The sequence below is a fragment of the Globicephala melas genome, chromosome 19 (assembly GCF_963455315.2).
Source record: "Globicephala melas chromosome 19, mGloMel1.2, whole genome shotgun sequence".
Lineage (NCBI taxonomy): Eukaryota > Metazoa > Chordata > Mammalia > Artiodactyla > Delphinidae > Globicephala > Globicephala melas.
Genome location: NC_083332.1, coordinates 35,493,942 through 35,516,531, shown reverse-complemented (window position 1 = coordinate 35,516,531; position 22,590 = coordinate 35,493,942). Strand labels below are relative to the sequence as shown.

The 22,590-nt window shown below is 57.4% G+C and overlaps 1 protein-coding gene across 3 annotated transcripts; it reads left to right on the top strand.

Annotated features, from left to right (window-relative positions):
* Window positions 1-208: 208 nt before the first annotated feature.
* On the top strand, window positions 209-22,508 carry CCDC102A (coiled-coil domain containing 102A). 3 transcript variants are annotated; one of them, XM_070044219.1, is made up of 10 exons: window positions 262-278; window positions 3,107-3,234; window positions 7,855-8,605; window positions 10,788-11,014; window positions 12,631-12,739; window positions 15,017-15,133; window positions 15,484-15,693; window positions 17,127-17,297; window positions 18,194-18,297; window positions 20,541-22,508. In XM_070044219.1, exons 3-10 carry the CDS (start codon window positions 8,015-8,017, stop codon window positions 20,668-20,670), a joined length of 1,659 nt encoding a protein of 552 aa, XP_069900320.1. In that variant the 5' UTR covers window positions 262-278; window positions 3,107-3,234; window positions 7,855-8,014; the 3' UTR covers window positions 20,671-22,508. The 3 variants fall into 3 exon arrangements, with proteins under 3 accessions (XP_069900321.1, XP_069900320.1, XP_060144943.1); XM_060288960.1 differs by lacking the exon at window positions 262-278 and adding an exon at window positions 423-522; XM_070044220.1 differs by lacking the exon at window positions 3,107-3,234 and having other exon boundaries at window positions 209-278.
* The last annotated feature ends 82 nt before the right edge of the window (window positions 22,509-22,590 follow it).

Here is a 22,590-nt window from a genome sequence, read left to right as displayed (position 1 = left end):
CCGCCGGCTCGGCCCGCGCCCCTCGCCCCAAAGTTAGGTTTGGGTCCCCCACCCCACCAACTAGGACGGCCAGGGTCAGAGCCAGTCCGCAACCCGCCGGGGCCCCACCGCCCCCGCCCCCGCCCCGCCGACTCCGCTCCCTCCCCTCCCCCCGGGAGGGAGGAGGAGACTCCGCGGCCCTCCCTCGGCCCTCCCGGCGGCGGCCGCAGCAAGCCCCGTGCCCGCTCCGCCCATCCGCGGCGGGTCGGACGTCCGGAGCCCGCGGGTCCCCGGCCGAGGTGAGCGGGGCCGCCAATGCAGGAGACCGAAAGCCACTGCGTCCCGGGAACTCCCTCCAGGCCGCGAACTTTCCGCGGGAGGGAAGGGGTTAAGTTGGGGGCGTGTTGGAGTACAGGAGAGAAGCTGGGGCTCTCGCATCCGCAGCAACCCCCAGACTCGGAGCAGAACTTCCTAGCCCCCTCCCCGGGTTCCTCCACCTCCTGGGGCCCGGGCCTCGGGAGTGAAGGGGCTGCGGGAGTTGGGGTAAGGCAGGGCCGCCCTCGGAATGCACTGGGCCGGGGCCGGACGGGAGGGGGGCGCCAGCGGGCGGGGGCGGAATTTGGAACTCTCCCGGGGGACCCAACGTGGTCACCATGGCGAGTGCGGGATGGACGGGCGGCGCGGTCCAATCGGAGCGCGGCGCCACTGCCCCAGGCCTGCGGCGGCTGCCAATAAGGGACCGCGTGGTGGGGTGGGCGGGACCGGGTCTCGAGGGGCCGGGAGACCCTCCTTCCTTAGCCCGCCGCTCGGGTGAGCTGGGAGGCTGGGGAGGGGGCAAGGAAGAGAGGTCTAAGGCGGCTAGCGGTCGTGGGAGGGCAGAAGGGGAATTTCTGGAAGGAGTAGGGGCAGGTGGAACGACGGCTCAGTGCTAGGAGAAGGGAGTGGGCCTCGGTTGACCCACCGTTCTGATTGTACGAACGACTGGTGTCCGGCAAGCCCGTTCCCCATCCGGGGCTTCACTTTTTCTGTCTTAAGTGTCGGTTATGTAGGGCTGTTGTGGAGCCTGGATTAGTTCGTATTGGCGCAGATTTTTCCCACTTGTTGGACAAAGCTTTTAGGTATCTTGTTAGTGCCTCTCCCCATCCTACAAGTAAGGAAACAGCCTCAGAGAGGGCACGGACTTGCAGATAGCACACAGCATAACAGAGGCAGAGATGAGACTCGTGGGAAGTCTGCTGTACAAGAGTGAATAGTTCAAGGAGTTGCTCAGAGGCCCGGGGCAGGGGTCCGCCCCCATGAAAGGCTCCCATCCTCTGCCAGCTATGTTTGGCCACTTGGCCTGATGACTGAGGACCCCACTGTGTAGGTGGTCCCAGGGGCATCTTGCTCCTCAGGTGATCACGACCCAAGAGGGGAGGCATCCCGTCCCAGCATTCTAGCACCCCACCCCCAGCCCTACTTTGCTGCTGGTCCTCTATGTGGATGTGGACCAGTAGCTGTACCTCTGGGTCTCAGTTGGCCCATTTATAAAGAAGGGAGTTCTGATCGGTGATTTAGGATATCTGTGGCTCCTCGATATGAGATGGGGGTACCTGGGAACAGGCCAGGGGTGGCCACCCCCTCGGGCTCCGTTTCAACCTGCAGGCTCCCTCCCTCCTTCTCAGTCCTCTCCTGGAGGTCCAGTGACTGGAGCGTGGGCAGCAGGTCAGAGGGACAGGCGCCCACAGTTTGTGGGCTGACCAGCCTTGGACCCTGCACTTATCCAATCAGGCCGTCCTTTGTGGTTTCCTGCCGGGCTCTGCTCCCTGCCCACAGCCAGGCCTGTGGCCACACGCCAGCCCTAGAGCCCCACCTGAAAGGTTCTGGGAAAACATAGAGGGTTTCTGAGCTAGAGGGAAGAGTAGGGCCACCAGGCGCACCGGCCCCAATCCCCTAAACTGAGCCCCATCTAGGCCTCAGCATTGCTTACTCTCCTCACTAGATATGAGTCATCTAAACATGCTAAGGGCGAAACACAAAGTTGTCCCCCTGTGAGTCAGGCTTCCTCAGATAAAATGCCTGATCCTTGACCTGGCCATGAGATGACCTCTCACTGTGACCTTGGCCTCAGACAGACTCTGACACTTACCTGGCTCAGAGCCTGGCCACAAAGTGACTCCTGATCCTTAGGATGGCTCAACCCTCCCAGGTTATAGGCAACCCTTAACTGTTCATTTTCCATCCATCAACCTGGGAAGCATTTATGCAGCATCTGGGCCCTGTGCTGACAGCCAGCGAGACCAAGATGCCCTTGTGGACTTCACAGTGTGGCAATTGCTGAAGAACAGGGAGGTGCCAGTGCTTTGGGAGCACTAACATACTCTGTATACAAGGTCAGGGAAGGCTACCCAGAGGAGACGTATCCCAAAGTAGGTCTTAAAGGATGCATAGGAGTTTGCTGCTGGAGAAAGAAAGGAGAAACAAACGTTCCAAACAGGTCCATGAGCAGCAGGAACCGCTGGTCACTTTGTGTAGACAGGGCTGGTGAGGGTCTAGCCTGAGGCAAATATCAGATCAAAACATTATGGTTTCTGTCCTATGAGTGGCCAGCCGCTGCCTGGAGCAGTGAGGATGGCTGCAGGGATGGGGTTCAGGGGCTCTGAGTCCCGCGTGGCCCCGCTGCCCAGCTCAGGGGATGTGAAGTCATGGTTCAGCCTTCTGCTCTCCACCCCACCAGTCAACTTGGAGTAAATCTTGTATGCAGGGCCTGTCCTAGTGGCTCTGGGTGGCGCAAATGTCCTACCTGGGTTGGGGGAAGCCTGGACTGCAAGAAGAGAGAGGGCAGCTGGCCAGGTCTGGCTGCGGAAGGTTATGGGGCTCTGCTCCCGGGCAGAGAGTGAGGCTGGGGGGGCCAAGGTGTTTCCTGGAGGGGTAGAACTGAGCTTGAAGCGTGGGTGGGTTTAGAGGCTGAGGGGGGCATCCCAAGTGGGGGAACAGCCTGGGCACAAACCCTGAGGATTCAAGCAGGAATAGACCCGTCTGGCTGGTGGGAGGCAAGAGAGGGGAGGGTGGGTGGGAAAGGCTCTCTGGGCCTGTGGAGGCTGGTCCCTCCTCCACCTAATCCTTGGGAGGTGGTGACACCCTGCAGAAATCAGGAGGCCACCCCACACATATCTGCGCAACCCTGGGGAAGAAGGAGCTGAGCCTGGTGGGGTAGGGCAGCTGGAGCCTGTCTCTACAACCGCAAGCTGAACCTCTGTGTGGCATCAGCTCTCGGTGAGTGTGTACGTTACCAGGGCTTGGTGTGTGTGTGTGTGTGTGTGTGTGTCCGTCCATGTCCCCAAGGCTGTGTTGTGTGAGTGGGGTGGGGGTAGGGGTGAGGGGAGGCGTTGCTGGGCAGAGTCTAGCTGCCCTTGAGTGTGTGTGCAGGGCTCCTGGTGTGCTGGGGAGTAGGCTTCTCCAGAAAACCGACCTTGGGCTCCCACCCCCGTGCCTTTACATGTGCGCGCACATACACCCTTCAGGGGACCCTGGGCCTGCAGGAGGGAAGGTGGGAGGGCTGTTCAGAGCCCCTCTGTCCCCACTGCTCCCCGCCACCAGCCCCCGGGAGGGGCCGGGCCAGGCTCCTGGGGAGGGGAACAGGAGCTGAGTCTGGAGCCCACCCCTGCCTTTAGTGTGGGCGCCTGGAAGCCATTAGGGGCCGGGGTGGCGCCTGCCCTGCCCCTGCGCGACAGGCTTGGGATTCCTGGAAGGACTGGGCCACCGCTCCCTGCCAAGCCCCGTGCCAGGCCTGGCAGCTCCCAGAGTGTCAGAGAGAATGTGTCAGTGCGCCCCCGCCCCCGCCCCCGTCTCAGTTTAGGGGCTGCAGGACAGGCCCAGCAGACAGGGGCCCGGCCCTGAGCACCCCCTCCTCACCACCCCCCGTCCCCCATTCCCAGCACAGCTCTGGTGGGGCTGCCTGGGCTGCCTGCCGGGCTGGCACTCGGGTTTCCTGCCTCCTTCCCCTACCCCGTAGGCTCTCACATTGTTTTTCTTTTCCAAGAGCTTCTCCATGTGGAGCTGGGCCAGGAAAATGGGGCGAGGAGGAGTGTGCGTGTCCGTGTATGTGTTCGTGTGTGTGTGCTTGTCTTAGGGGTGAATATGTATCTTTGCATGTCCCTGTGTATCCATCTTTGTGGGCATGTATATGTCTTCAGGTGTGTCTGTAACTGTATCTACAAGGGAGCGTCTCTCTGTGCATACATACAGTTGTGTGTGCATATGGGGCCATTTCTGAGTGTGCGTGTGTCTGCCCGTGTCTCTGTGTCTATATTTACATGTATGGGATTGCTTGTGTGTCTGCAGTTGTGTGTCTGGGTGTGCACATGTCTGTGAATGCACATGGAATCTAGGCCAGCCACCTCATTGCACAGTTGGAGAGAGTGAGTCACAGTGGGCACTCAGCCTTCCAGGGATCCCGTGGGGAGTCAGGGGTGTACAGGGACCTGGAACCTAGGTCTGTATGGCTGTGTCTGTGTACATAACTTTGTGCAGTTGTTACTGGGGTTGATACATGCATGTTTGTGTGTCTGGAACTATGGGTGGTGACAAGGCATCACCAGTTACTCATATGTCCCAAACTTGGATGATTAAAATGCAAATTCCCAGCCCCACACCTACTGAACATGATTCTCTGGGGGGTGAGGCCCAGGAACTGCATTTTAAGCAAGTGTCCAGGTGAATCTGAAAGACTCCTTGATCTAGAAGCGCTGGCCTCCCTCACCTCTCACCCCAGTTCTACAGGCGGAGAAACTGAGGCCCAGTACATGGGGCAGTGGTTTACATGAGGTTGGTGACAGAGCTGGGCCCAGAACTGGTGCCTGGTGAAGGCAGACAGTAAACAAACAGCAAATGCACTAGAGAAATATAGTAGGATCACTGATCAATGCTGAGGAACTGTGACACTGATGGTCATGAATTGAAACTGACACTGGTCCACACAGTGGTGTAAAACCTGCGATGCCTGGTTATACGGGTGAGGGCAGGAGCAGGCAGAGCGGTGGAGGCGACCAGGGTTGGTGTTACCTGCGAGACAAGAACAGGTGAGACAGCTGGGGCACTCAGGGCATTTGTGAGGACGAGGTTGCGACCGTGGCACGTAGCAAGGAGAGAAGGGACGGGGTGGGCAGTGGGGACAGTGAACAGGCAAGGCGATCAGTAGGCTGTAGCTCCTTTGGAGATTGAAGAATTTTTGGTGTTGGATCCCTAGAGGGAGTGAGCTTGGAACTGACTCTTGAGAGAGGTCACAGCTATTGGTAATGACAAAGGTTGTGGCCACTGGCATGATCAGGTTTGTGTTTTAATTTTTTTAATATAAATTTATTTATTTACTTTTGGCTGCGTTGGGTCTTCGTTGCTGCACAGGCTTCTCATTGCAGACTGCTTCTCATTGCAGTCTCTTGTCGCGGAGCACGGGCTCTAGGCGCGCAGGCTTCAGTAGTTGCGGCACGTGGGCTCAGTAGTTGTGGCTCACGGGCTCTAGAGCAGAGGCTCAGTAGTTGTGGCGCACGGGCTTAGTTGCTCTGCGGCATGTGGGATCTTCCTGGACCAGGGCTCGAACCCGTGTCCCCTGCATTGGCAGCGGATTCTTAACCAGTGCGCCACCAGAGAAGTCCCAGGTTTGTGTTTTTAAAAACTCACTCTGGCTGCTGCTCTTGAGAATGGATTTGAAGGAGGCAAAAGGGGGCAGGGGGATGGGGCAGGGAGGGCAGTGGCTGCAGTCTCCCAGGTGGGAGATGATGGTGGTGGCCTTGACAGGTTAGTGGCTGAGGAGGAAGAAGGTGGATAGATCCACGTGATGTGTGGCAGACAGACTGACATGACTTGGAGGTGGGGAGAAAGCAGATTCCAGGATGTTCCCACAGCGTGAAGGAGTAAGGAAATGCTCTTCTCCCAGAGGGGACATCCAGAAGGAGGATCCAGTAGTGGGGAGAGTGGAGACAGTGAATCCCATCCGACCAAGCTGAGTCTGAGTTGTCTGAGGGACATGCTGGTGGTTTGGGCGATTCTGGAGGGCAGCCTGGGGTGGAGAGAGAGATTCAGGGTTATTGAGGACATGGCGAGATGGCTCAGGCAGGGGCAGCCAGAGAGGAGAAGGGGGCAAGGACTGGATGACACCAGCACTCCAGGGAAGGTGATGGGGGACAACTGGAGAAGAGGAGGAAAACCCGGAGAACACCCTGGGAGAGAGCGATGCAAGAAGGGAGGGATGGAAGGTGCCCAGAGCTAGAGAGGGCACACCTGGGAGGGCTAGGATGTGCCCAGTGGGTAGGGCAGGGGAGCCGGAAGCCAGCCTGGCAAGGCCTGATGAGAGAGAGAGAGGGAGGTGGACAGGGTGGAGACAGCAAGTGTGGACCCCTCTGGATGGGCCTTGAAAGGGAGGAGACAGAGAAGTGAGGTGAGAGTGTCAGGAGAGACTTTAGCAGGTGGGGAAGGCCCCCTGGAGAGGCATCATTGGCAGGGGTGGGAGAAGCTGGATGTGGGAGGACTTTGACCCAAGGAGGGAGAGCCCCTCTGTCCTCTTAGGGGCAGAGAGGAGGGGGCCGTGGGGCTTGGGGCAGGACAGGGAGGGAGTGCCAGCCTGACAGCTTCTCTTTTCACTGCAAACTCTGACATTAGATCACCTGCCAAGAGTGAGGGGCTTAGAGGCCAGAGGAGGGTGAAGAGGTGACACAGAGCGTTGGCCAGACAGTGTTGGGACACTGTTCCGGATTGCTGAGAGCCCCACCAGCAGTGCCCTGGTGGGTCCCGGAAAAAAGGAAGAGATGGCAATCAGGGCAGGGCCTTAGGGGCCGGGGTGAGGATCTGTGGGACAGGCCCAGCTGGATGGGGAAGGAAGTACGAGATGCCCCGAGGGGCTGCTCCTGGGGGTCAGCACAGAGCTACATGGAGGGAGAGTGTGGCAGGTTGGGGATAGAGAGGGGCATGTGTCTCACTTATTTTAAAGGGGACGTGGCCCGTGAACAGCAGAGCTCAGCGGCAGGCATGGGGGGCACCTCACCACACCGCACCGCCACCACCTAGACACCGGCTTATTTCTATCGTACGACCAGAGCGTGCAGGTGTTCACCAGACCTGCCCCAGTGTTTGCATTTGGACTTCTGGGTGCTGTATCTGGATTAACTCCAGGGCTTAACTTTGCTGAGCCTCCCTTTCCTCTTCAGTAAATGTCTATAATTTCCCCCAAGTCTGTTGAGAGGATAGTTCACATAGCCATGGTGCCTGGGCCTCCATAAATGTCACTGTCATTGTCATCAGTGCTGGGACAAAGACCAGGAGGCAGCCCCTGCCCTCAGCAAACTCACAGCCTGGGGTCAGGATGGGGAGCACACAGGGACACAGATAAGTGGTACAGTGAGATTGGCTAGTGGAGACATGGGCTGGGGCTGACCACCTGGCCTGAGGGGGTCCGGGAAAACTTCTTGAAGAAGGTGATATCTCAGATAAGTTTTAAGGATGAGAAGCGTTAGCCCAGTGCAGGAAGAGGCTGGGAGGGGACTCCTGGCGGCAGGGCCAGCATGGAAGCATGCAGCATTCCGGGTGGAGAGAGAATAGTATACGCCATTCGCTGTGTGAGATGGGACCTGAAGGTCAGGGACAGCAGATCAAGGTTTCAGATCAGCTGCAGCTGCTGCAGGGTGAAGGGACTCAAGGGGGGAGTCTGGAGGCCAGTGAGGAAGCGGTTGCAGGCCCTTGCTCACCATTCCAGCCTCACTGGGGCTTCTGGAGGTGACCATTTTCAGTCCTCCCACCTTTGCCCATGCTGTTCCCTCTGCCGGTTACTCCCTTCCCATGGCTGAGCTTAAGGATATGGACGGATGGTAGCCACCTCCTAATAATGGTTGTGTTCTCCCACAGGTTGGAGGAGGCATCCCCCGCCCCGTGGCCGGGAGAGCAGCGGGTAGCAGTGGCCATCATGCACAGTGGTATCGCGTACGTCGCGCGCGCCCCGCGCCGCCTCTGAGTCTGGGAGTTCCAGCCCAGGGCCCGAGAGCCTGCTCGCCCCCGCGGCCACACCATGAGCCACGGGCCGAGCCCCCGGCTGGCCGAGTCCCCGCAGCTGTCCAAAGGCAGCCTCCTGACCATCTTGGGCAGCCCGTCGCCCGAGCGCATGGGGCCGGCCGACTCGCTGCCGCCCACGCCGCCGAGCGGCACGCCTTCGCCCGGTCCGCCTCCTGCTCTGCCGCTGCCGCCGGCGCCCGCGCTGCTGGCCGACGGGGACTGGGAGAGCCGTGAGGAGCTGCGGCTGCGGGAGTTGGAGGAGGCGCGCGCGCGGGCGGCGCAGATGGAGAAGACCATGCGCTGGTGGTCGGACTGCACGGCCAACTGGCGCGAGAAATGGAGCAAGGTGCGCGCCGAGCGCAACCGCGCGCGCGAGGAGGTGCGCCAGCTGCGCCAGCGTCTCGACGCGCTCACCAAGGAGCTGGCGGGCGCGCGGCGCGAGCGCCAGGAGGCGCAGGGCGAGTGCGAGGCGCGGGGCCGCGAACTGGCGCGGCTGCGGGGCGCCCGGGGGGTCATGGACAGGACGCCTGACGGTCCCGAGACCGAGCCAGAGAGGGAGCAGGAGCCAGTGCGCGACGTCGGGTCGGAGAGACCCACGGGCAGCCAGGTGCGCGGCGGGGGGGCGGGGCTGCCCCAGGTGCGCGGCGGGGGGGCGGGGCTGCTGGGCGGGGCCTTCGCGCTGGATTTTAGAAGTGGGAGGGGCTGATTGACTCGGGCGGAAGAGGTGGCCGCTTGGCTTAGAAAGAGGGGTAGTAAGGGCCGGGCCCGCAGGGAGGTTTCACTTCTTCAGGGGGTCAGGCTCTGCACTGCAGGGCCCCAGGTTACCTCCTTTCCAGAGACCGCCCGCAGGGCAGAGAGTCCCCGGTTCTGGTGGTCCCTCCACTCCCACGCCTGAGTAGTCAACAGAACCAAGAAATCATCCTCTTTGAGCAGGAGCAGGTTCTAAGCACTTACCTGGAAGACATCCATTAGTAGCAGAGCTGAATCCATTCATTCGTTCGATTTGAATTTAGGGGAAGGGGGAGACATTTATAAGAGGTGTCAATCAAAGCTGAGGGGTGGGGGGTTATCCGGGCAGTGGGAGCACAGAGGAGGTCCCAGATCCAGGCTTTGAGGAGGGGGTTGCACAGAAGCTTTTCTGGAAGCAGTCCATTTAAGCTGAGACTAGGAGGATGTGGAGGAATTGGCTGTGAAAAGTGCAGGAATGCATTCCAGGTGATGGAAATTCTGTGCAAAAACCTAGAGGCTGAGAGTGCCTGGTGAGTTTGGGAAATGGCATCCATGGTTCGATGGGCACCTCCACAGGGCGCTAGGCTATGCACGAGCATTGTCTGCTTAATTCTCAGAGCAGCCCCAGGAAGTATTTCCTTTACCAACGAGAACACTGAGGCGTTGAGAAGTTAGGTACCAATGGCTCCCAGCTGGTGACTAGAGTCACTGGGAGTTGCCCCCAAGTGAACTCCAGAGCCCATGGTGATAGTAATCAGTACATCTGGAATATTAATGGTGTGTGCGGAGGGCAGCCTCCCCTGAACCAGCAGGCCTGTCACCAGAAGGCCATCTAGGGATAGAGTCCAGCCTCAGGTTGCTCCCAGCTCCGTCCCCAGGCAGGCCAGCTCCTCTAGCTAAAATTCTTGGTTGCCCCCTCTCCTCTCCTGCCTGTGGGCTAGAGTGGGCACTGCTGCCTCCTGGTGGCTGAAGCCCCTCTCTCCCAGGCCTGCATGGTGTTTGCAGTTGGGGTTCATTGCTTTTCTTCGGGGCAGGGAATGAGAGCCCCTGTATACCAGCCAGCCTCACGGCACTATTCCTGTTCTCTCCTTCTTCTGGTTATGAGTCACAGTCGACGGGGTGGCAGGTACCAGCGGTGGGAGCTCTGGAGTTGCAGTCTGAGTTTGCTCTCCAGCCCATCGCTGTCCTCTGTGACCCACAGCAAGTCCCTTCTTCCCTCCTTGTTTCCTCATTTGTGAATTGGAGCTTTGGACCAGGTGGCATCAGAGGCCCCCACCCAGACAGTCTGAGATACAAGAGGAGTAGAATCTCACTCCTCAGGGGGGCCTCAGGGCCACTGTCCCAGTCTAGATAGGGAAACCAAGGGCCAGTCAGGGAAGGGGCTGGCCCAGACTCATCTGGAAAGGCTGTGGGAAAAGCCAGGCTGTAACAGAGGCCATGGGCATCTTGGGTCTGTAGTCAGAGGCAGGCCAGGGGGCAGACAAGGGCAGAGGGGAAGGGGAGCCTGGCAGGGAGGAAGAGGCCTCAGAGTTGAGTTAATAATCCCTCGCTGCTTCCTATCTGGGAGCTGGTTCCGCTCGCAGAGGCCACCCACCTTCCTATGCATCTTTTGCCACTTCACTTATCGTGTTGCAGGTGTTTGCACCTGAAAAACGGGATCTTCGAGTGGGAATTCCTTTTGAGGGAATCTAGTCTTTATTCGTTGTAGGAAATCCCTGCTTCTACATACCTTCACACCAGTGTCCCACCAAATGTTTGCATACTTCCACTGACAGGGAGCTTACCACCTATTCTGGGGACTCTTCCAGGATTCAGGGAACCTTAGTGGCTGACTCTGTGTGCACTTTTAGGCAGTGCAGGGAGAGGGTGTGTCCCTCCCTCTCCAGGGGTGGAGAAGCAGGCAGCAGAAGAGGAAACTGGGATCCAGAAGCACTGTGTGACTTGCCCAAGGTTACCCACCAAGCTGATGCCAGACCCTGGGCCTAGGAGAGGCCACGATGAAGGCCAAGGGGGTGAGGACTCAGCGACCACTGACCCCGCCTCCACCTTGGACCCCACAGGAGCTGGAGCTGGTGGAGGGCCTGCTGAAGAGCAGACCAGAGGAGCCCGAGGGCTGCTGGGAGGCACGCAGCGTAGGGGCCGGGGCCTCACGGGGCAGCTCGGGCCGCCAGGAGCGTAGCCGACTGCCCTGGGAGGACACCGCCACCATCGAGGAGGATGCCTCCAAGTTGACTGCCCTGCGGCTACGGCTGGATGAGTCCCAGAAGGTGCTGCTCAAGGAGCGAGAGTAAGTCCCGGGAGGCAGGCAGGGGCCGGGGGCCGGGCCAGGCCACTCCAGGGCGTCCTCAGAATCACAGAGTGAAAATCCGTGTCTCAGAAGGTGAGATTCACTGAAGCGGAATGGTCCTGTTTCAGTCTTGGGACTTTAGAACAGTGGTGCTCTGCCCAAGGGCACAGTGTGAGGGTTTTTATTATTATTATTATTATTAATTCAAATAATACGTGTTGGGCATCGGGGTCAGGCTCTGCTCAGCAGTGAGGATACAGCCATCAGTAAGACCAGAAGTCCCTGCCTTCATGGGGGGAGGGTGCCGTGGGCAAAAATAAAAGCAGGGAAGAAGGGATAGGGAGATTGGGGGGTTGCAGCTGGGAATTTGGCTTTAGACGTGTTGAGTTTGAGATGGCACGGAGGCAGTTGGGGACATGAATGAATCTGGAGTTTGTGAGACGGGTCTGGGCTGGAGGTAAAAACACAAGAGTCATCGGCAAGTAGATGATACTGAAAGCCGTGAGCTGGATAGGGAGGTGGCCAGAGGATGGGGCCCTGAAGCTGACCAAGTTTAGAAGAGGGAAACAGCAAAGGAGACAGGAGAAGAGAGCCAGTGGGGGGCAGAGAAAGCAGGAGAAACTGTGTCACGGAGGAGGGAGTGATCAGCTAGTCAAGTAGGAAGAGGACTGAGCACTGACCAGTGGATTTAGGACGTGGAGGTCACCAGTTACCTTGATCGGGGCACAAGCCCGATTATGATGAATATTTTGTAACACCCTCTTTTCTGTCCAGAAACTAAACACAAAGATAGTTTAACTTAATTACACACAGAAGTCTTTTAAAAATCAACATAATGCCGTTGTGAAGATAGAGGCAGAGATAAGCCAGGGAACACCAGAAATTGTCAGCAAACCACCAGAAGCCAGGGGAGAGGCATAGAACAGGTTTCCCCTCACACCCCTCACGTGGAACCAACCCTGCCAACACCTTGGTCTTAGATTGGAGCCTCCAGAACTATGAGACAATACGTTTCTTTTAAAGCAAAAGAAACAAAAATCAACGTATTGTACAAACTGAAATGTAAAGAAATACTAGACTTCCAGAACGGGAGACCAGCACGGTGTGGGGTTGGTCGTAAAGCACTGTGTGCTGGGGCCAGATACCACGCTTGTTACCCACAGCGCCTCCTTCATGTTCAGGACAGAGTGCAGGGTGGGGGTCACGAGAACACGTGGGACTGCCACCCAGTGCTGATGACAAGACGGGACCCGTCCTTCAGAGAGTCACTGGACAGTGTTTCCCAGCTTTTCCAACTGCAAAGCTGTGTGTTCAAACCAAGCCTACATAAAACAGATAGGAAGAAATGGGGGTCTCATTTGGCACATGAGCCCAGGGCCCAGTGCCCTGGAGGCCCGGTCACTCCACACTGGGAGCTGGGCACCTGTAGCTGTGCAGAGGGTGGAGCTCCAGAAGAAATGCAAACAGGGTGCCTGCCGCAGAGTGGGGCGCCAGGGCCTTGAATGCAGACGCAAGCACTTTGGACATGGGATTGACAGGTGCAGACTACATAGGAGAACTCAGCGGAGGGCCCCAGTGGACTCACCCCCATTTATCCCTCCCTCTCCCCTCCCCAGGGATAAAATGGCACTGAGCAGGAACATTGAGAAGCTGGAGGGGGAGCTCAGCCAGTGGAAGATCAAGTATGAGGAGCTGAGCAAGACCAAGCAGGAGATGCTCAAGCAAGTGAGTCCTGGAGACCACAGGGGCTTCCTGGAGGAAGCAGTGCTGCACTGTTGAATTTCAGCAGAGGGAATGGAAGAAAGAAGGGCATTCATTCATTCACTGTCAAGCACCAGCCATGTGCCATGCAGTGTTCTGAGTACTGGGGCAGGCAATGTCCTTACCTTTAGGAGCTCACCTTAGGGGGGGCCGTGGTGAGGGAGACCAACAGTAAGCAGGTAGATAAGTTCAGAAGGTGTGAAAGAGTCAAAACACAATCAGAGAAATGAGGTGGTGGGTCATTGAAAGAAAGGCTTCTCCAAGAGGGTGACATTTGAGGCAAGAGCTAAAGTGATTAGAAGAAGCCACCCTTGAGAGGAGATAGGGGCAAAGTTCCTGGCAGAAGGTACAGCAAATGCAAAGGTCCTGAGGCCAGAACAAGCCTAGTGTGTTCAGGAAATAGAGGCCAGTGTGGCTGGAGGATAGTAACTGAGAGATGAGATTGCAAGGGGAGCTAAATCCCATAGGCCTTGTAGACCAAGATGAAGGGGAGGAGTCTGGACGTTCGCTGGGCACATAGTGGGTGCAAAATCTCGCTGGAGCCTCACAGCAGTCAAGACATCTGGGTCCTGATGTCCCCATCTTACAAATGAGGAAATTGAAGCTCCAGCTGGCAGAGAGGGGATTCCACCACTGCATTCTGGGGACTCAGGGCAGGCAGGGGTCAGGCTGGGCTTCCCTTACTGCTTCCTGTGCAGGCCCTGATGGCCACCAGGGGGCGCAGCCACCCACGGAAAGCTGGGCTGGATCCCTACTTTTCCAGAAGGCGTGAGGTTCACAGACCTCAGAGCCTGAAACTGTCCTGGAAAACCTATCTTTAAGTAGAATCTCTTTAAGGAATCTCCTAAAATAGAGCTTCCCAGACGTCACCCTCATCCTCCTGAGTCAGCATCTTTGGGGGTTGGGTCCAAGAATCTGTCTTTTTAATCTTTTCAAATTGTGTAATCTTTTGAAGAAAAGTGAGTAAGACAACCGTGCAGATTTACAGATACATAATTATAAAGATTCTCATTTGTATCAGGCTCTCTTCCCTCAACATTCCATATTTAAGGCTCATCCATGCCGTTGCAAAGAGCATTCATCTGGCAGTTTTCCCTGCTATACAACAGTGAATCTGCACTATTTTAAAAGCACCCCAGGTGCTTCTCATGTGACCAACCCCACACCCACAGGCAGACCCGGATTCAGATCCACTGGGTGCGTTCAGCCTGTGTTCACTGCCCTGGGCCCAGGCCATACAGGGATACGAAGGCGGGCAGACAGACACGCTGTCTGTCCTCCCAAGCTCACATTCTTGGGGGGACAGGCGTGTGTGTGGAGAAGTACCCCTTCTAGGCAGGGAGGACAGGAGAGGCCTCCCTGAGGAGGGAGCATTTAGGCCAAGACCTGAGAATGAGAAAAGTCAGCCCTTCAAGATACCTCTGAACGGGGGCACCAGGCAGAGGGAACCACACGTGTGAAGCCTGCAGTGGACAGGAACTTGTGTATTTGAGGACTAGGGAGGAGGCCGAGGTGCCCAGAGCACAGAGAGCTCAAGGGAGAGAGGTGGGAGATGCGGTTGAGGGGAGACAGGTAGGGGTCCAATCGTGCAGGGCTTTACGGGACCATAGGGAGGGGTCAGTTTTTATCTTTTTTTAAAAAATTTTATTATTTATTTATTTATTTTGGCTGCATTGGGTCTTCGTTGCTGCGCACGGGCTTTCTCTAGTTGTGGTGAGTGGGGGCTACTCTTCGTTGCGGTGCACGGGCTTCTCATTGCAGTGGTTTCTCTTGTTGCAGAGCGCGGTCTCTAGGTGCACGGGCTTCAGTAGTTGTGGCTGGCGGGCTCTAGAGCGCAGGCTCAGTAGTTGTGGCACGTGGGTTCAGTAGTTGCGGCATGTGGGATCTTCCTGGACCGGGGCACGAACCCGCGTCCCCTGCATCGTCAGGCGGACTCTCAACCACTGCACCACCAGGGAAGCCCGGTTTATCTTTTTTCAAAGCTCCTCCTGGGCTGTTGTGGTGGAAAATGGGTTGACTGGGGAGATGAGGGGCAAGAGTGGACACTGGGAGGCTAGATGGTAATGAGATAAGAGGTGAGAGATGTTAGAAGAGGAAGAAGTGGTCAAATTTGGGGTCTGTTCTAGTTACCTGGTGGCCCATTTGGGCACCACCCCAGGCTCCTTGCTGAGCCCTTATGACCAGTGCCCACCCACCAGGGCCGGTGGTCCTCACCTCACCAGGCTGTGCTGTGTCATGCAGCTCAGCATCCTGAAGGAGGCCCACCAGGATGAGCTGGGCCGCATGTCCGAAGACCTGGAGGACGAGCTGGGTGCACGCTCCAGCATGGACAGGAAGATGGCGGAGCTGAGGGGCGAGGTGAGGCCACTGGGAGCGCCTGGGGCTCGGGGGACCAGGGGCCCTGCCACCATCAGTCATTCACGAAGAAGAGGGCAGGAACCAGGCCTGTACACTAAGGGGGAACCAGCCACACCCCGAGGGTGCTCCAGTCTGCAGGGGGTGGGCCTCTCTCCCACACAGAGACTAGAAGCGCCCTCACATCCTGCACACCGTGAAATAAGCCCGGGTTAATTATAGCCGCTGCAGCTGGACCTGCTTCCTGGAGCCAAAAAAACGGCTGCAGGAGGAGGTGGGGAGGGGGAGCCTCCAGCTCTGGCCTTCCGCACCCCCTCCCTGTGGACCCCTCCCCCTGTCCTGCCCTGTTGCAGATGGAGCGGCTGCAGGCGGAGAACGCAGCCGAGTGGGGTCGCCGTGAGCGGCTGGAGACAGAGAAGCTGGGCCTAGAGCGTGAGAACAAGAAGCTGCGGGCACAGGTCGGGGACCTGGAGGAGGCGCTGGCCCGGCGGCGGCGGCAGACAGCCAGCGCGCTGGACTGCGACCTGCGGGCCAGCCAGGCCGCGCTCTTCGAGAAGAACAAGGTGGGGCAGTGGGTGGCGCGGCCAGGGCTGGGGCAGAGGGCCTCCTGGGTGTCCAGCTCCACCCCGCAGGGGGCCAGGGACCGTTGAAGTAACAACTACGGACAGAGGTCGTAGTCGCCACAGCCGCGGCTCCTGCCGGGCGCCTGCTGTGGGCCAGGCTAAGTGATATCATAGTAGCTGCATTTATGGGGCACCACTGTGGGCCAGGCCCTGTGCCGGTGCTTTTTGTCCATGATATCACTTAATCCTCTCAACAGCCCTTTTATTAACCCAACAAATGTTTACTGAGCACCGTGTGTAAGCCTTGTTCTAGGTGCTGGGGACACAGCAGTGAACGGACAGGAGGGACGTGGCCTCCCCTCGTGGAGCTGGTGGCTCAGGGCGATGCAGGTGTTTTTCCCTCCCTTACACACTCACGCTGGTCACACAGCTCCGTGGCTGGGCAGGAAGAGGGAAGAGGGAATACCAGGGGACCTGGCTTAGGCCCAGGTCATGGGGAGACTTCCCTGAGGCAGTGACGTTTGAGCCCAGGTCTCAAGCGAAAGCAGGTGTTGACTGGTAGTGAACTGATTCCGGGAGAGGATTCGGAAATACTGTGAATGAACGTCCCATGGCGACAGGGACATGGAACTTTGGAGGAGCAGGGTGGCCGGTGTGCCTGGAGGGCGGTGGGCAAGAAGGACGTGGTAGGTGAGGCAGGAGCTCAGGGCCACCTTTGAAGAGTAAGAGGTAGGTGCAAGCAGGTTGTGGTTCTCAGCGCTCACTGGCTGCTGTGTGGAAGGCGGATAGGAAGGCAAGCCGGTGGGGAGTCTGTCGCCGTTTCCTGGGGCAGCGGGAGATGATGGCGGCCAGGACCAGGCTCAGGTTGGTGGAGATGGAACAAAGAGGATGGATTCAAGAGACCTTTAGGTAGTTCCTGTCCCCATTTCATGGATGCGAAAACTGAGGCTCAGAGAAATCACAGAGCTCAGGGGTGGGCAGCTCCTCTCCTGGCTGCTCATCCCCTTCCCAGCCACTCTGGCTTCTGATCTCTTTTCTTCCGACACCCACTCCCCATCTTAGCTCATCTCCAGACCCAGGGCTTTAATGCCATTTACACACCAAAGAATCCCGACTTCACCCCTCCCCAGAAAACATGACTCAGCTCAGGTAGGCTGCTGGACACCTCCATGTCATGTCCCGCCGGCGCCCCAGAGTTACATGTCCAGAGTGGAGCCACCAGTTCCACCCACCTCTTCCCTCATTGCCCCGCATGCCTTCTCACCTCACTAGACGGCACCTGTAGCCTCCAGCTGCTCAGCGAGCTCTAGTACTGGTATTTTAGTCAGCAGGTGGAGAGATTCCGGGCAAGAGAGACTCCGGCACCCCTAGAACTGCCTGACCTCATGGAACTCCCTCGCACGAGCCCTCCCCCAATCTCTGCTCCCCTGCAGGAGCTGGCAGACCTGAAGCATGTGCACAGCAAGCTGAAGAAGCAATTCCAGGAGAAGGTGGCGGAGCTGGCACACGCCAACCGGCGGGTGGAACAGCACGAGGCAGAGGTGAAGAAGCTGCGGCTGCGGGTGGAGGAGCTCAAGAAGGAGCTGGCCCAGGCTGAGGACGAGGTGAGCGCCTGCTGGGGCCCAAAGCACAGCCTGCAGACCTCAGCTGGGGGAGGTGGGAGTGGGGCTGCAGGGCCTTCCCATGTCGGTCCGTGCTGGGTCCCCTGGCACAAGCCTGACTCTCAAGAGGGACCCAGGATAGAGCAGGTGGGTGGGTGACAGATGGTGTGTGGGTAGGAGGATGGGAAGAAAAATGGACAGACAAGGTGGATAAGTGGTTGAATAGATTAATGGATGGATGAGTGGGTGGATATGGAGTTGGTTAAATAGAAGGACAGAAGGATAACTCCATGGATGGATGAACAGATGGATGAGGAAATAGGTGGGCAGATGGATGGGAGAGGGAGAGAGGATAGATGGATGAGATGTAACAGCAGATGTCTGATGGGTGATTGGTTGGATGGATGGATATATGGAAAGATGGATGACTGAGTGGATAGTGGAAAGATGGACAGACAGCTGACTGGGTCAGTGGGTGGAAGAATGAATGAAGAGGGAAAGAAGGACAGAAGGATGGAAGGACACAAGGGTAGGGTGAATGGGTGTCTGAAGAGATTAACGAACGGTGAGTGGTGGGTACCTCCATGAGCAGAAGGATATTCCCATGGATGAATGATCAGATGGACAGGTTCATAGGGTAGGTAGGTTGATGGGTGGGTCAGTAGCTTGGGGCGTTAGGGGATGGGGAGGTTTGGAAGGGAGGGGCAACAGGAAAGAAGAGAAGTGAAAGGGATGTTTCCCTGGAGGAGGTAGGCCTCAAAGGAGCGACAGGAATTGCTCTTGGGGAAGGTCATTCCCACAGAGGAACAGCAGGAGTGGCTGGTCCCAAGCAGATGGCGGGGCAGAGGCTGGCGCAGCCCTGGGTGACTCCCACGCTCTTGGCCCTGCTCACCCCCCAGTTGGACGAGGCCCACAACCAGGCGCGTAAGCTGCAGCGGTCACTGGACGAGCAGACGGAGCAAAGCGAGAACCTGCAAGTGCAGCTGGAGCACGTGCAGTCCAGGTGGGCCCAGCGTGCAGCCCCTCCGGGGGAGGACTCCTGGCTGGGGCTCAGAAACAGGGCAGAAGCGCTTCCAGCCGAGGGAAGCCAAGGGTCAGGGGTCAGGGTTGGAGCCCTGAGTGGGGCTAGTGGGGAAGACAGAGAAGGAAGAGATCTGGACGTCCTGGGGCCAGAATCCTGTCCCCTCCAGGCAGGAAGGGCCAGGGCCAGGAAACCGGGGAAGGGAGTGCAGGAAGTAAGACCAGCTGGGAGCCTTGGAATTGTGTCGTGTGTCCAGAGGATAGGAGGGGCGGCCAAAGAGGTCAGGCCCAACGTGGGGCAGCAGGGAGGGACAGTGGGTCTGGGGAGTCTTTGATAAGAAGAATGAGCAGGCTGGGGTGATCCTGAAGGACTGGAGGGCAGGGAACCACGGAGGAGCCCCGGCCTTGATGGTAGCCCCGACCTCCTCATCTGTAGACAGGACCCATCAGCCTCAGTGAGGGAGGACCAGAAGGTCTGGGGGACCCACCCAGCACACTCTGCATCCCTCTGCTGCCTCCCTCTCCATCACAACACCCTGTGAATGGCTCTCTCCCCCGACTCCCCTCAGAGACATGAGATGACAGATAATATCTAGTCCAAGCCCCTCCCCATTTCAGAAGCCCCCACCTGAGACTGAGTCTTCCTGTGCCGCGCCTGGGGCAGGCCCGTACCTGCGTCCTCTTATTTCATGGAATAGACAGAGCCCAGGCTCTGCAGCAGGCTGCCTGGGTGGTTGGGAATTCTGGCTCTGCACTTAGTAGCCGTGTCATTTGGGGCCACTTACTTGACCTCTCTTGGTCAGTTTGCTCATCTGTAAAATGGGGCTGATAACAGTTTTTATTACCTCTTGGTTGTGGGAATTAAATGAGCTGATCTATGCTTATAAAAGTACCTGGCACATAATAGATGCTAAATATTAGTGGAGCTTTTGTATTTGGGTCAGATATTGTGCTATAAGAATCATGCTCCTATGAGAGAAGGAAAGGGAGAGATTTTTTTTCCTAGGGGGCTGGCAGACGAGGAAACTAAGGCACGAGAGGGTAAGTCCTTCCACAGCTACACAGCTAGTGGGTGGTCAGGCCAGATCACCGCCCCCCGCCATCTGCCGCCTGAGCCCTCATTTGCAGAGCATGTACTGTGTGTGCTGAGTTTCTGTGGCTTAGAGTACAAGCTGTGGGAGGCAGACCTGTCAGCTGTGTGACCTGGCCAGCCGAGCCTCAGTTTCCCCAGCTGCCTGGGATGCTGCCTGTAAAGTGTTGTTCAGGGGCCCAGGCATGAGCCCAAGTCAGGCTCAGTGTCTGGCCAGCTCTGCCCCGCCCCCCCCCCGCCCCCCCCAACCCCGGCCCCACCCAGCACACACCCCTCCAAAGGCCGCCTAGCCTCAGGGCTCTCCCGCAGTCTTGGCCATGTTCTCTGGGAGCCATAAACTCCCAGAGTGGGCAGGCAGGCTCTGCCCAGCCTCTCAAGTGCTTCCATCGGGGAGGGCGGGGCTGCCCGGGACCGCTGCCTCATTTTATTTTCCAACTTTTCGTGCTTTAATGTTCCGGGTACAGCTCACTAAATCACAGTGCAGTAATGGAGGCCCCCGCCTGTGCCCCTCCCTGCCGTGTTAATAATTCATGCCTTCCAGTAAGATGCAGCCTGGGCGGCTACTCCGCTGGGGGTGGGGGGCAGGGGAGCCAAGGGAAAGGGGGGATGGGCATTTCCGCCATCAGCTCCTCTTAGAGGGAAGTTTGCCTGGTAAATTTTGGCTTTAGGAATTTTACTGTGGGGAAGAGCTAGAGTGGAGCGCTTTCTCACTGACATTGAGGATGTGGGGGACTCAGAACCCACACCCCCAAACTCTCTCCCTGTGGGCTCTGGAGCCTGGCTTGGGTTTGAATCCCAGCAGCCTGACCTTGAGCCGCGGCTTCGCCTCTCTGAGCCCCTGGCCCACTCCATAGCCAGCCAATCAGCTCAGAGCCCAGCACCTGTCACTGCTGTCTGTGGGACTTCGGGCACATTACTCAACTGCTTTGTGCCTCAGTTTCCTTGTCTGTAAAATGGGGGTGACAGAAGCACCTCCCTCATTTCAGGGGCTTCCGGGAGGATGAAGTGAGGTGAGGTAATGTTTGTAAAAGGCCCAGTCTGGTGCCTGGCAGCAGGGAAGCGCAAGGGGCGGCTTAGCTGCTGTAGCACCAGCTGATCAGGCTCATCCCTGACCCGCCTGTCACCCCACCCCGCAGGCTCCGAAGGCAGCAGCAGAACGCCCCCCTCTTTGGAAAGATCCGCAGCGCTCGCTTTGGCGCCGAGGAGGCGGGGGACGGAGCCAGCGACCTGGACGAGGATGAGGACCTGCAGATCCAGGTGGCCTAGAGCTCCCAGGGCTGGGCAGGACTGGCCAGCAGCCCGGGCCCCCGGGTGCCCAGGCTGACCCGCCACTTGAACTGATGCAGCTACCTGTGCTCGCTCTGGGAGCAGACCACGGTCCCTGCCACAGATGACTTCCTTCTCTCCCACAGTGGGCATCGGTGGTCCCACCTTACCTACACTCTGTGAAAGGGAAGCCATGGCCTATGTTTTATATATATATATATATTATATATATATGTGTGTGTGTGTGTGTGTATATATATATATATATATATATATATATATATATATATGCCTGGGGTCCTTGGACCCATTTGGTTTTATAGACACAGGACCACTCTGAGGCCCACTCTAGGTGCCGCCCCCCCACGACCTTCTTGCAGGGGGAGCGGGTGTCAAAGGAGGGCTGTTGGGGCCTCCACCCAGGCTGCCTCTCTGGGCCCTAGGGGTTGGGCGGGGGCTGTGGCTGTTCATAGTACAATGTGATAAACCCAGTCTTTTGTAATAAATGGAGTTCAGGTTCTCGGGCTGGAGTCCTGAGAGTGTGGCAGATGTGGGCACGCAGTGTGGGGGACAGACAGGATCAGCCTACCCCTGGCACCGAACCTGAGCTCAGGAATATTGATATTAAGTCACTTGAGTGACTTAATAAATGAATGAACGTGAGAAAGAATGAATGAATGAACACTGGAACTGCTGAATGGTCTGGAATCCAGCTCCTTTGAGGGGAAGGAAAAGGGATGGCGCATGTCAAATCTGGAGGAGACTTCAGTTCTGGCACCGGATGAATTCAAATCTCTGCTCTGCCTCTTACTGGCTGTGCAACCTTGGGGAAGTTAATTGCCCTCTCTGAGCCTTGGTTTCTCCATCTATAAATTAGATGTCTCATAGAGCCATCAGGAGAATTCGGTGAGTTCATCTGGAGCTCAGTAAAGGTTAGTTATAATTGAAATACTTGAAGGTATGCCCTGGAGAGGGGGGCTTTGCCAGCTGGGTTCTGCCGTAAGGGATGAAGTTCAGACAACTGACTGGTGTGTGTTTACCCAGAGGTAGGTATGAACACAACAAATAATCCTTTTATCATTCCCCTAGGCCTGCTCTAGGTAGTGAAATTATAGGTAATCTTATTTTTGATACTTAATTTCTAAACCTTCTATAACCAGCCAATTTATATTAAATCTGGTGGAAAAGGTTATTAAAAACACAGTAGCATATATTTTTGAATCTTCACAAGTTGAGGTGGCATTTGAGACACCTGCCCTTGATGGGAGTTTTACATGAATTCTTGGCACCAGGGCCTGCTTTCTGCAGGAGGGGGCCCTCTCAGAACTGTTCTAGCACGCGGGCCGTGGCGAGTTCCCTGTGTTCAGAGGTGAGTACGGAGAGGCTGGGCTTGGATCAGGGGCCTGGCACCAAAGAGGAGTTAAATTCAATTGATAGAAAAAAAAAATTCAATTGATAGAAGAGCTCCCTGCCCCGGAGTGGGCAGCTGCACTAAAGGACTTCTCTCTTGTTGTGGCCCAGTCTGAGGGACCCCTGGGGCCATGGTGCTGGGACCCAGTGGATGCCACAAGCCCTGGGGGCTGAGAGGAGGGGAGAGACAGGCCCATGAGCCCAGCAGGGGGTAATATGGGCACCGAACATGTCATGTCCCCTGTTGCCAAACCTAAGCTAACCATGCTGGAGAGGTGGGGTTTGCTGTCATGGCAAAGAGGCCCATGTCCCTTCCTGTGCCCTGAGCAGGAGAGGAGGGAGTGGGCAAGACCCAGCCACCGGGATCCACACCGCCACCCACCCCCGTGGGCCTTTCGTCACAAGCCAGGGCCAGCAGAAAAGGGAAAAGGCGCTGGGGGAAGAGGACCATTTCCTGCCGGGGGGGCGCGGTGGGGGGGCGCGGGGGGTTCTTTCTGTTTTCTCTCCCGA

Bases quoted from the DNA above. Each gene is read 5' to 3' on its own strand.
- CCDC102A (XM_070044220.1), top strand. From the start codon at position 8,015: ATGAGCCACGGGCCGAGCCCCCGGCTGGCCGAGTCCCCGCAGCTGTCC. The intron at 11,015-12,630 runs GTAAGTCCCGGG...TCCCCTCCCCAG, and splicing joins GTGCTGCTCAAGGAGCGAGA to GGATAAAATGGCACTGAGCA. The intron at 15,134-15,483 runs GTGAGGCCACTG...GCCCTGTTGCAG, and splicing joins TGGCGGAGCTGAGGGGCGAG to ATGGAGCGGCTGCAGGCGGA.